Genomic DNA, 12,884 nt, shown 5'->3' with positions numbered 1-12,884 from the left:
CTATTTTACATTTTAAATCTTTAAAATAAATCAACTGTACAATTATTCTTAGAAAATAAATAATAAAACATCAAAATTTATAAATGAAAGTAGCATTGATAAGTTTAATTTTAAAAAATCAAAACATTATAAACGAAATGGTTATTGGGGACAAAATCACATCACAAAAAGCTAGTTAAATTTGTAATTTACAAGAAATATAGTTAGTCTAGTAGTAAATTAAGGTAAGCTAATCGATGATTGCACAATAATTAAGTTTCCAATGAAACATTTAATATGTGTATTTATAAGGAGAGATAGAGAGTTAAAAAAGAAGCACGTGGGTAAGTTTCTAGAAAACGAAAGAGATTTTGATTACGTAGTGCATTCAAAGTTGTAGTTAGGAAAATAGGATTGAAATTTTACACAAACAACAAAGATTTGATGAAATAACAAAGACCAATAAATACTAATAATTAATTATCTTATTATTATTATTATTATATATCTAACATTTATTATATTTCTTATTTTACGTATCTAGTTTGGTGACCCTTTTAACTACTCTCTTCTTCGTAATTATATATATATATATATATATATATNTTATATATATATATATATATATATATTTCACTAATTAACAACAAAATCTTATGTTTTTACCGTTTCAAACTACTTTATAGAATGTTCCTTCCAACAATATGACAAAATTAATGCTAATTTTCAATTCCAAATGATTTCTTTCATATCAATTAAACCCTTCCACTCATATCAAAATATTCTATAATCTTTTATATATATAATATAGTTAATTATGAACATGTATTAATTTTTCGTCGACATATCAATCTTTTTATGGGTTTAACATTGATATGGGGTGTAAATTGATATTCTAATTGGATGGTAAAATATTAATGAAATATATATATATAAAAAAAAAGAAATTTATCCCGTAGGCCAAATTTGTTGTAGTGAGAAAAAGTCACTTATGTAAATATAATATAAATAAAAAGTATAAAATATTTATTTATCAATTAATTTTTTTTGTTTTATAATTTTTCAGGCCAATATTTTATTGCATGTGTTAAATTAACTATTTGTTTAGTTGTCTTTGAGAATTTTATATTCAAGGGCTTGAATCGCTCCACTTCTAGATACTAGAAAAGTAGAGACTGTTTACTTATATATATTTTAACATATGTATTCAAATTCAAAGACTTGTTTGGCCTTAAATGTTATTTTTGAAAGTTTAGTTAATTTGAAAAACAAAACAAAGGTTTTGCAGTTTTGTGTTTTTCCGTTTTAAAATATTGTTTAATAGTTTAAGGATATTTTAATTTAACGTGATCCATATAATTGTTGAGAGTAGATATAGAAATTATTTATAACTATATTATAAAATAAATATGTTAAAAAATTGTTCTCAATTATTCCACATTTTAATAGAGTAAAAACATTTCCCATCTAAAAAAGTTCACACTTGACCTTTGTTTAAATAACATTATATATGGTAGAGATTTTCTTTTTCCTCCTAAATACCCCTTAACATCCCTAAACTTTCGTATAAATAACAATTTAGTTTCTGAATTTTAGTTTGTAATGATTTAGTCTCTATATTTTTAATTTTATAACAATTTAGTTCCTAAACTTTTCTATGTAACAATCTAGTCCTTAATTTTAAAATTTATAATTATTTAGTCCCTAATTTAAAAATTAATATTAAAATTTAATGAGATTTGAGGCATAAATAAACCGTTAAATTAATTAGAGACTTAATGTTTTTACAATACAAAATTTATATCATAAAGTATTAAAAATTGACATCTACTTTTGATATTTTTTATATTATGGACTAAATTGTTACAACATCAAAAGTATAAGGACTAAGTTGTTACATACTAAAGTTTAAGAACTAAATAATTACAAAATTGAAAGTATAAAGACTAAATCGTTACCAACCAAAGTTCAAAGATTAAATTGTTACTTTTATAAAAGTTTAGAGACCAAAAGTGTCTTTTCACCTTCTTTTAATTATAATTTTTTTAAAAAAAATTGAATTGTAATTAAGCTTTAAATAATTACTATGCCTACATGGAAATTATGCTTACAAACAGTCTAGTCTATGCACAGTGAGAAGGACGGTGGCTATAAATTTATATATAAATGGACAAAATTGCAAGTAAAAATAAAAAATAATAATAATTCATTTGGATTAAATAGAATTAATGAGAATTGTTCCTTCCCATATAGCTTGGGTGGGTAAGAATGGGTGAAGGTGGTTGGAATTTTGATCGTATCTATCAAATTAAATAAAACAAAAATCTATATATCCCAAAAACTTGAACATAGCATAATAGATAAAAATATAAATATAATTTTTGAAAATTTGATGTTTCCATCTCCTACGTACTTTTGTGATGAAATAATGATATAAGTTAATAGTAAACTGCAAAAACCACTTTTTAAAGTAAATTACAATTACACCCTTAAATTTTTAATTGTAAAAATAGAGTTCTCAAATTTATATAATTGTTAAAATTAAACTTCCAAACTTGCAATAATTTTAGAAATTGAATCCTCAAATTAACAATAAAAATTGAACCTTTAAATTTATACAATTATTACAATTTCTACATTTATGTAAGTTTGAGAGTCCAATTTTAACATTTGTGTAAGTTTGAGGACTCAATTTTTACAATTGAAAATTTGAAGGTGTGTAATTGTAACAACTACCATACTTTGGGGTGATTTTTCTAATTTATCCTATAATTAAATTTACCTTAACTTCTAGCTAGGTATCATGTTTAAACTCCTAAATGTCGTTCTCTCTCCAATTTATTGATTTTAACTGTATTAATATAATCAAATTTATTATAACGTAACTCAAGTTTTTGAGTTGATTAGTGATTTAACTCACAGGTTGAACTGAAAGTGGGGAAAAAAAAAAGCAATAATTTTTTTCTACTTTCATATATACCCTCAAATACTAGATACCCATTTATTTTATTTGATGTAAAAAGAAAAACCAATGGCATTTGGTAATTTAGTTTGTGTAGAAAAATCCATATTTGCATTGCAAGCACATCTTTGTCAAAGTGTTAGCTGTAATAAAGAAGATAAAAATAGAGTGTAGGTATGGTATATGGCTGCTTCTCAGCTTCTTCTTCAAGGTTTATCAAATTTATTTTCATATCCAAACTTGAAGTTGAAAGTTAGAAACACACCCATTTATAATACCCCATCTCCCTTCAACTTACAAACCTGATCCTTCTTTTTCTTCTTCTTCTTCTTCATCTTCAAATTATATCTTTCAGTTATGGAGGAAAATCTGCCTCCTGGGTTCAGATTTCACCCAACTGATGAAGAACTCATTTCATATTATCTCACTCAAAAACTTTCTGATTCTTCTTTCACCTCTAAAGCAATTGGAATTGTGGATCTTAACAAGAATGAACCTTGGGATCTCCCAGGTACCTTTTATATTTATTCCTTATTCCTGTCTTTTACGTTTGTTAAAGTGTTGATATGATTAAACTATTTACCGTAATACATCAGCAAAAGCTACGATGGGAGAGAAAGAATGGTACTTTTTTAGCTTGCGAGATCGAAAATACCCAACCGGGCTCCGGACCAATCGAGCGACAGAGGCGGGTTATTGGAAGACGACAGGAAAAGACAAGGAAATCTTTGGCACTGGTCATGTTTTGGTTGGAATGAAAAAAACTCTTGTGTTTTACAAGGGAAGAGCTCCTAGGGGTGAGAAAAGCAATTGGGTTATGCACGAATACCGCCAACAAAATAATCATTTCTTCAAACCCTCTAAGGTATCTATTTAGCCTTTGAACTTATTTTTCTACTCAATTCTAATATATTTTACCATTGTTTCTACTAAATCTCTATACTTTTAGAAAATTTCTAATATTTAGTTAGACGATGAGGTTTCAATTTCTTTTTTACAAATACGATTTGTAATTCATTCGGTCGATTCAATGCATACACTGCATAACATTTGAACTTACTCAAAATTAGTTTGTCACATAAGTCTTAAACAATGAAACCAACTAATGTGCTACAAAAGACATTAAATTACTCAATCTAATAAATAGAAAGTTGTTGAAAGTTCATGGGTCGAATTGAAACATCTACGAGCATTTTCATATATACAACAATTAAAGAAAAATAAAAGGTTTAGTCCCTCATTGGATGATAATTCAATTTTTTTTATTCAAAAATTAAGTTAATAAACATTATTTTCATTTATAAGGTTCTTTCTTTCTTTTCAGCCCACAGACTCTCTACCAATGTTTTTAACGATATAACCAAATTTAGAATTGTTAAAAACTTGTTTTTGTATTTAAAATTTTACTAAAAATTAAAATATCTCTTTAAGAAAATTAAAAACAAAATTGGGAAGAAACAAAAGCCTAAAATTTTGATGGCTAGCCTTAGGAAATAGTATAAATTATTTAGAGTCAAACCCATAATAGAATGCACATTATTAGGGTTATGTTGTAGATATGGAGGGAGAAAACAAAAATTATTGTTCAAATCATTTCAAGTTGTTGAGATTTTCAATTATGGGTGTGTTTATTTGTTAATTTATTATTCTTTTTTTTTTTTTTTTCAGGAAGAATGGGTAGTTTGCAGGGTATTTCAGAAGCAAAATACACCCAAAAAACCACAACAATCATCATCCTCTCAACCTTCCCCCTCATCTCCTTGTGATACAAACTCAATTGTGAATGAATATGGTGACATTGAATTATCAAACTTCAACAATAATAACAACACATCATCATCTGGTAATAATTTCACCAATAATATTATTTCTTCTCAAACATATGAAAACAACAACATGATCAATAATAATAATAATAATATGATGAATATGAACTTGAACTTGAATAATTGGGCTTCACCAACCAATTATGATCATCAAACCCTAATTCCTTCACTTTCATGGCCACTTAATTCCAATCTTCTAAGTTCAAATAATCTTTCTATGAATTCTCTTCTTCTCAAGGCATTGCAACTTAGAACCTTTCAACAACAAAGGGATCATAATGTTTTGGCTTCTTCTTCTTCTACTACTTTTAATAATATTAATCATGATCAAGCCAATACTATTCATTCTCAATTTGGAACAACCACTGACCATTTGAGCTTCCAACCTTCTTCCTCCTCTAAAGTTTTTGAGCCTTCATCACAACAACAACAACAACAGGAGCAACCATTGAATTTGGACTCCCTATGGTGAAAATTTCCCCACACAACTTTGTTCCAATTAATGTGTATGTGAGATGTAATGTGACTAACCCAACCCTCTTCTTAAAACTTTGTAATATGTCAGTTTTTCAATAAGAGAAGTTTTAGGGGATCATATGTAATTGTAACTTTGTCAAAATTGGTGTACCATTTTGATGTTGAGTTTTAGGATTAGTTTTCAAGTCATATTTAGTTGAAATGTTGTATGTTTATATGATGATGTTGAAGTAAAAGTTTATTTTAATGTTAAGGGTTGGGGAAAAACCCCAAGTTCCTTTGTTTCAACCCATTATTATGTGGTTATATATTCCCATGGTATCATCAACAAATGCTTCTAAGTTATCATATTGACAATGGAAGGGATTAAATTCTGCTTTGTATTATGCTTTTACTATAGCTTTTTTTTTTTATTAACACTCTTAATCTAAATTTGATATACTATGACTAGTCTATCTATCGTTTTATACTTATATTGGGGGTTATTCAAGGCAAGACCCATTGAAATCCTGGAAGTCCACACGTCCCAAAATGGGAAGATGTAGCCTCATATCTTCAGTCAATTCAGTCGAGTCCGCTTAGTTTCATCAAAAGAGAAATAAAACCAAAACCCTATAATCTCAACAATCACACATTTGTTGACACCATCAACATTGCACATATCCTAAGCAGATGTTAGATCATGGACTCTATAAATAGTCTCGTTCCACCACCTCAATAGATAAGTAAAATCTTGTGTGCCTAGTCGAACTAAATACTCTATTTATTAACTTAGGCATGAGAGCCTTGACACCACATTGGTGCAAGTTCTCTAGCATGTTAGCTCAAACCAAGCAAGATGTGAGGTAGAGTGACCCGACGAGGATCTCACACCAACTTAACATAGAAAAACTCAATACAATGGGATTATATCACATAGTCACTCAACATTTTGTTAATAATGATCCTGAAAATTTCACACAATATATAATTTAACCCATCTTTTTAGTCAGATAGAGTGTCACTAAACATAGTGTCAAGTTGAAAATGAGTGATCAAAAGTCTTTGCTATATGTGCAAAAATAAATAAATAATAAATAAATAACTATAAGAATTGAAACAAGCATTATGCAACTTTAAGTGTATGTCTAAAATAAAATCTTAGGATGTAGAAAAATATGGGAACCCAAACTTCCAAATAAATTTCTTACAAAGACAACTTTAAATACATGCTAATTAGCTAGGTACATAATTTCTGTTAAAATGTTGAAGTTGAAAGTAATAAGATTGCATATTGTTGAATATTCAAATACATATTTTGTCAAACCTTTTCTCTCAATATATTTTTTTTTTTGGGAGGGGGGGGGGAGATGTATATTTTTGAAAAGTACTTAGCTTGGCTGAACATTTTACACATCTTGTATTGATCCTAAGGAGTTGACTTGTAAACCCTCTTGCTTTGAAGTTCATTAGATAAGAAATAATGTGGTTCAAAAGTAAAACCTAATTGCTTGACTTCTGACTTTCATATTACATTAACTCAGTTCACACGTGCGCACTGCCCCATAAAGTCAATAGAATGCTTCCATCAATGTCTTTTATAAAAAAAATAAAAATAAAAATATGTATGTAGCATGTTCAATTATATAGATTTTCATGGTTGAAAGTTTCTTTCCTTCATTTATTGGTATTACAATAGTCAAGCAACCTAATTTGTGTTATTACGAGCTAAATCATATGCCGACATGATATCCTATTACAACCATGGTTATTTTTCTAACATTTCGAATCGTCGCACTATTTCCGTACAATTTTTATCATTTATTCAAACTTATATCTACCATTCAAAATGGCGAATCTTAAAACATGTACTACTTTATCACCCTACAAAAAGAAAATAACTCTCATTCTCAATTATTAAGAACTAGTCAAATAAAGAACCTTTTAAATCCCTCAGACCCAAATTGTCTAAACAGAATTAAGGGGCCTTTTTTTCACAAGTAATGAATAGCACATACACAATATATTACCAAAAGAGATTCGAAGTGGCATAGAACCAAATATTTGCTCAAAAAAGGAAAAAAAATTGATCATTGGCTGAATTGATACATTATTCTTGCACTTTGTGGACTAAAATGTAAACCTACAGGAGAGAAGTTATCCGAATTGAATTTACAGGGGCGAGGGGAAGAAGGAAAAAATGAAGACGGATTTGTTACAAGAAAAAGAATAATGTCTCCACAGAACCTAGAGGAACCCGTTACTCCATTTTTCCTTTTCTAACGAGAACACAGGTGATTCACAGGGGAAAATAGCTCATACCCATTTTGGCTTGAACTTGAAGCAAATGACTGAATGCTTCTCGTAAATTACCCAGTAGGAACAGTTTTGCAACCAGGTTTCAATGGAAAATGGCAATGAATATGTTTGGGCCGACTTAGGCAGACATCTGATCCGGGATTGTTACATTTTCCACATCGTTCAACCTGGGGTATGGGAACCGAAATGAGAAGGTTCAACTGAGTTATAGAAACAAAGGGTTATGAATTAGATTACGTTTAACTCCTATCAAAAGGGAAAAAAATTACATTTAACTCTTTAACATGGAGATGAATCAGAAGATAGAAAATTTAAATAATAATGTCCTTTTTATCAATTGTTCCCACCAAGTGACTCGAGCTGAATTGCAAGGGCAGAAGAAGGAAGGATTCCTTCTGTTTTAATGAAGAATCCTGGACTGAACCGTACCATAAAAGATAACAATTCAGCTAAATGTTAGTATTATTCTCACATTTACTTGAGAGAACCGGTTACTAGAATCATATATCCACAGCACTTAATGTAACATTATCTTAGGCCACCAAACAAAATGCTTTAAGGGAAAGAATAAAGTACCTGAAATATGCAATTGCGTACGAACACTCCATCTGTTCACAACATGGAAATGTTCTCCCAACCTAGTTCAGTAGATCATCCGTGCTTTCTGAGTCGGAAAAATCATAATCAGAATCCTCTTGGTACTCACTGTCTTCATCAATGCCATCTTCATCATTATCACCATCTGAAAACGCAGACAAAGATGCTTCCTCGTCCTACAGATCACAACACATTTTGACTCTACACTTCTAATTCTTTTTTTATTTTTTATTTTTTTTACAGGGAAATACATCAAGAGACTAAAGAATGAAATAGCAGTCGGAAACTCACTTGGAAAGATCCTGAGACAGATCCATCTTGAGACGACCATTTATTCTCATCATCTGAATCTTCAGTGACACCCTACAGCCAATTATTTCAAACAAACAATCAGGACACCCCACCCCACTTGAAGCATACCATTGAACACTCCCAACCAACAACCCCACGTATACAGAGATTTCACAGCTAAAATAGTTTCATGGTCATACAATAAGCTCCTACAGTTTCTACTGACACTGTGCATCCTATGTAACGTGGAAGAAAGTGTTCTGCAGAATTTAAGAAGTTTCTACTTACAATTTCTTTCTTCATTTGCGCTATGTTTTTCTCGAGTTCAGATATATGCTGACTGAGAGCCTACACAATTCCGGATAGATGATACAAGATGAACATCACGGAGGGTCAAGAATAGTGGATGATTAACACCAAAAAAATAAATAAATAAAGTAATGGAAAAAAATGAGACCTCGTGACGCTGCATGGCAACTGAACGTTTTAATGCTTTTGCCTTTGTAAGTAAGTTTCTTGGCCTCAAGGCAATGGGGCGACGATAATTTTTTCCACGATAGTAAATAAGGGCATATCCTTTTGGAACTCTATCTATAGAAACTAGTATTCCACCACTCTCATACTCTAACAGTCTTGCAGTTTCTTCCACAAAAGCAAGTGTTGTTTGCTTGCTAACTAACTTCACAAGCTCTCTATGCTTCCAGTGTAAATGCATGTTTTCAACAACACCATCAAAGACACCACGAATGCCTAGAAAATCATGATTATTTTATAAGAATATAGAAATTTTACATAGATAATCAATCTATATTTTCAAATTAATTTCACTCACCTATAGGTAAATATGCCGTCATTCCTAACCCAACTCTCCGAAACATGACCCGTTCCTCGTCTGTTATTGTTTCTTGGTCATCGTCCGGGCCAGAAAGAACCATGGATGCTTCAATTTTAGATAGCAATCTTTCTGCTCTAAGTTTCTTCGCTTGGGCCTAACCATCAAGTTATTAAAAATCAAAGTTGATTATTCTATGAGATGATCAATATCAGCAATCTAACATTCTTGGACCAAATAAAATGGATAATACTTACAACACCTAGTTTATGTTCAATTCGTCTGACAAGTCTTGCAGTTTTTGCTCTGGAGCTTTCTTCAACCATTTTTTCACGCTCTTCAGCAGTTATTTCTCTTCCCCACCTGGACTGAGCCTCATAAAATTCAGCCAAGGTACCTGCAGGTGCCTGTCCATCAATGCTTGATGAAGTTGCCTGGACCACTCTACTTCGAGCTTTCTCTTCCACATCTTGAATCTGTTTCGTTAATTCCTGCCTTTCCACCAAAGCTACAGCTACACTTGGTGGGAGAAAATCCTTTCCACGATATATGACGATAAAATATTTATTTCTCAATAGTAACACACCTCCTGTTAAGTTCTGCAGCGTGGATAAACTTTATGGTGAAAATGATATTAACACAGGCAACAAATTACTTTGTCTAGATTTGAAATATGTAATGTGGGTAACTAAAACATAAAAAATTATAGAGAAAATCACAAGGTTGCACAATATCCCCCACCAGGGGACATCAAAGGTCAAAAGATTCCTTGGTATTGGGATAAAGCAACATGGTATTATGGTTATAAACTTCTGCATAAAAAGAAAGTGCATTCATTGTGCCAATAAAAAGGAAAAGAAAAAAGGAAATATGAAGCGCACCCTTATCTCCTCAGCCATGAGTTTATTATTGGTATTCTGTATGCCTCTTTTAACAGCAATTTTAACCACTAGGCTTTTTTCCCAAAGTTTAAGTATAGCAACAGCCAAACCCTGATGGTTCCTGTTTCTCCCTGCATATAAAGATTTAGAGAAAAATTTTCACCAAATAGGATGTTCATAACAGAATCATGTAACAAAATGGAAGGGCATGAAAAAATACCAAGAGCAAAATGACAAGGTAAGGATTTTGCAAGTTTTCTCATCTGAGTCATCTCTGCATTGGTAAGTCGAGACCGCATTCCAGTTGGAAGAAGCCTGAAAGGAGTTTTGTAACCGGGAATACTTGGAGGAAGTTGATCAGCATCAATAGGAAGCACTCCTGTGCCCCACCATTCAACAAAACGAGGACCTAAGCCATCTAGTAGTTGGTTGTATTCAGCCTCTTCCTCTGACAAGCCCTCATTAGACTTTGGAGGCCCAATAGGCATCTTGGTCTTCTCTGGAGCTGAAGCTGCAACATTGTCACTCATTGTCGAAGTGGCAGCAGAAGAAACATCTGGGATGAATACCCCATCCCCCTCACTTGTAAGGGGTTTAGTTTTAGAAGGCCCTTCATAGTTACTACCGCGGTAAACTACCATAACACTTCCAGACCTCCATAGAACCAATCCCCCAGTTCGTCGCTGGTCATCACACCACGTAATCAGTAACATTCTCCATGCATCCATACAAATGAAAAACGAAGAAGATAAAGGTGCCACAATATGAAGTTCCGTTTATCAGGCAAAGCCAGAGTAATTTTAAAATATCCATCTCTAATTTTTCCTTAAGATATCAGTTCAAGAAAACATGTTATTGCCATTAAAAGCAAAGAGATATCTGGCTATTTTCCATACTACCATGAAATACATCCATCTAAAAGATGACCCAGTACTGCAAAATTCAGTGGATTAAGTATCTAGGATCCTGCCTAAATAATAAAACCCAAGCTTCCAATCTTAAAATTTAATTGTGTGTGTGATTTTGACAATTTGTACGTTTAGTGAGCCTTTATTCAAGTATTTAAGAACACATAATACTAGAATACATACAATCAAGAATTCCACAAAGAAAAAATCAATTTCCTTTTAACAGCCAGAGATCCTTATCCAGTGGTAGAAGAAAATAAAATTAAAGTACAATATATAAATCTTGCTCTAGAATTAACATGGGAACAGGCAATCAGTAACAAACCTCAACAATTTCATGCGCTGTCTTCATATCGTGCGCAAGCTCCTCGTGAAACTTAAGCCTTACCAATTCCTCCTTCCTCCATTTGCCATGAATCTTCTCTAGCACTGCCTGTGTAATCCCAGCTTTCGGTACATTAATCCGCTCTCTAAGAAACATCCCCATTCTCCTCAATCGCCTCAGTTCCTCATCTTCAATAGTCAATTCAGCTAATGTTGGAGCCTTCATCTTTCTCCTCTTCAACCCTCTTCCACCCTCCTCCTCTTCATCCCTTTCCTCCTCTCTCTCCCATGGTAGAACCATTTCATCATCCCCATCCTCATTCGAGTCCAGAGCGCCATCGGGTCGAATCCATTCACGTTGAAGTAAATCCCCAAGTTTTTCCTCCCCAGTCACTGGCATTGCCTCGAGAGAATCCAAACCGTTATCCTCTTCATCGTCGTCCTCATCATCTGATCCTATCCCTAAATTCCGTAAGCGAAGCACAATTCGTTCAATCGCACTCTGCCCTTTGTCCTTATCGAAGTACTGCGTCTGATTCTCCGCTCGATCGGTCCGATCATCTCGGGTCGGTTGGAGCACCTTCTTCTCGACTTTACGATCATTCCGGGAGCTACCAGAAGGCCATTTGGAGATCCAAGAAGAAGAAGAAGAAGAAGAAGATGGGGGTCCAGAATTGTGGGAGGTTTTAGGGGTTCTTTTGCCGCTATGCTCAGTGGGGGTTCTGAGAGAAGAGAATGTGTTCAGAATCTGCAAAGACAAATTGGGGTTTGAGAGAAGAGTACGGGAGTGGGAGGACAGTGGAAATGAGTTCTTCAATGGAAGTTCCGATAGTTTGACAGTTGCGAAGGCCATATCTGTAAGGTTAATCAGCAACTGAGGCTGAAAAGCATTGTTTCTTTGGCTTCGTCCGGCATTGAAGGCAACGAAAGAAGAGGAAACCAAACCTGAGGGTTGCAGAGTGGAAGGAGAAGAGCTTCAGCCCAACGAGGCAGATGGATAAGATTTTTCCGTAAAGAGTCTACCCGGATTTTTCCCATTTTTTTACTTTTAATAATTTCTCTCGTCTCTAAATTTGATTTCATGTCCTAACAATTTAGTCTTTGCTTTAGAATTTGTAATAATTTAATTTCTATCCTAAAATATTTTGTAGCTTTTAATATAAAAAAAATTTATACATGTAAATCAGTAATAGGATTCGACATCAAATTTTTTTACAAACTATAAATAATAATTTATTACAAAATAAAATTTCACGACAATTTTTCGATAGAAATTAAATTATTACAAACTTCAAAATATAAGTATTAAATTATTATTCATTAAAATTTAGATACTAAATTATTACAAAATTAAAAGTATTGGGATTAAATTATTATTAACTATAATTTAGAGACTAAATTGTTACTTCAATGAAGTTTATAGATCAAAAGTATTTTTTATTTTTATTTTTATTTATTTACTAAATCATAACAAACACTCTCTAAATTTTGTTATTTATTTTTAAAATA

At 32.1% G+C, this 12,884-nt stretch overlaps 2 protein-coding genes across 3 annotated transcripts; one reads left to right on the top strand and one right to left on the bottom strand.

Moving 5' to 3' along the window:
- Nucleotides 1–3,260: 3,260 nt before the first annotated feature.
- Nucleotides 3,261–5,340, top strand: LOC120069310 (protein CUP-SHAPED COTYLEDON 1). The gene is made up of 3 exons (XM_039021040.1): nt 3,261–3,452; nt 3,538–3,806; nt 4,610–5,340. The coding sequence occupies exons 1-3, from the start codon at nt 3,299–3,301 to the stop codon at nt 5,237–5,239; spliced, it is 1,053 nt and encodes a 350-aa protein (XP_038876968.1). The 5' UTR covers nt 3,261–3,298; the 3' UTR covers nt 5,240–5,340.
- A 1,920-nt stretch (nt 5,341–7,260) lies between these two features.
- On the bottom strand, nt 7,261–12,411 carry LOC120082891 (CRM-domain containing factor CFM3, chloroplastic/mitochondrial). Of its 2 annotated transcripts, none has more exons than XM_039038292.1 (10): nt 11,377–12,411; nt 10,364–10,826; nt 10,144–10,274; nt 9,520–9,861; nt 9,263–9,419; nt 8,888–9,180; nt 8,719–8,778; nt 8,431–8,502; nt 8,119–8,315; nt 7,261–7,742 (listed from the first exon to the last, which is right to left on the bottom strand). In XM_039038292.1, the coding sequence occupies exons 1-9, from the start codon at nt 12,226–12,228 to the stop codon at nt 8,181–8,183; spliced, it is 2,505 nt and encodes an 834-aa protein (XP_038894220.1). In that variant the 5' UTR covers nt 12,229–12,411; the 3' UTR covers nt 7,261–7,742; nt 8,119–8,180. The 2 variants fall into 2 exon arrangements, with proteins under 2 accessions (XP_038894220.1, XP_038894211.1); XM_039038283.1 differs by having other exon boundaries at nt 7,261–7,709.
- Nucleotides 12,412–12,884: the final 473 nt, after the last annotated feature.

This window comes from Benincasa hispida, chromosome 1 (genome assembly GCF_009727055.1).
Source record: "Benincasa hispida cultivar B227 chromosome 1, ASM972705v1, whole genome shotgun sequence".
In the NCBI taxonomy this organism is placed as follows: domain Eukaryota; kingdom Viridiplantae; phylum Streptophyta; class Magnoliopsida; order Cucurbitales; family Cucurbitaceae; genus Benincasa; species Benincasa hispida.
This window is presented reverse-complemented; position numbering and strand designations above follow the sequence as displayed.

Excerpts from the sequence above, each read along its gene's own strand:
- LOC120069310 (XM_039021040.1), top strand. The coding sequence starts at position 3,299 with ATGGAGGAAAATCTGCCTCCTGGGTTCAGATTTCACCCAACTGATGAA. Across the intron at positions 3,453-3,537 it reads TGAACCTTGGGATCTCCCAG|CAAAAGCTACGATGGGAGAG; the intron begins GTACCTTTTATA and ends GTAATACATCAG. Across the intron at positions 3,807-4,609 it reads ATTTCTTCAAACCCTCTAAG|GAAGAATGGGTAGTTTGCAG; the intron begins GTATCTATTTAG and ends TTTTTTTTTCAG.
- LOC120082891 (XM_039038292.1), bottom strand. The coding sequence starts at position 12,228 with ATGGCCTTCGCAACTGTCAAACTATCGGAACTTCCATTGAAGAACTCA. Across the intron at positions 10,827-11,376 it reads CAGCGCATGAAATTGTTGAG|CGACGAACTGGGGGATTGGT; the intron begins GTTTGTTACTGA and ends TGTGATGACCAG. Across the intron at positions 9,181-9,262 it reads GACGGCATATTTACCTATAG|GCATTCGTGGTGTCTTTGAT; the intron begins GTGAGTGAAATT and ends ATGATTTTCTAG.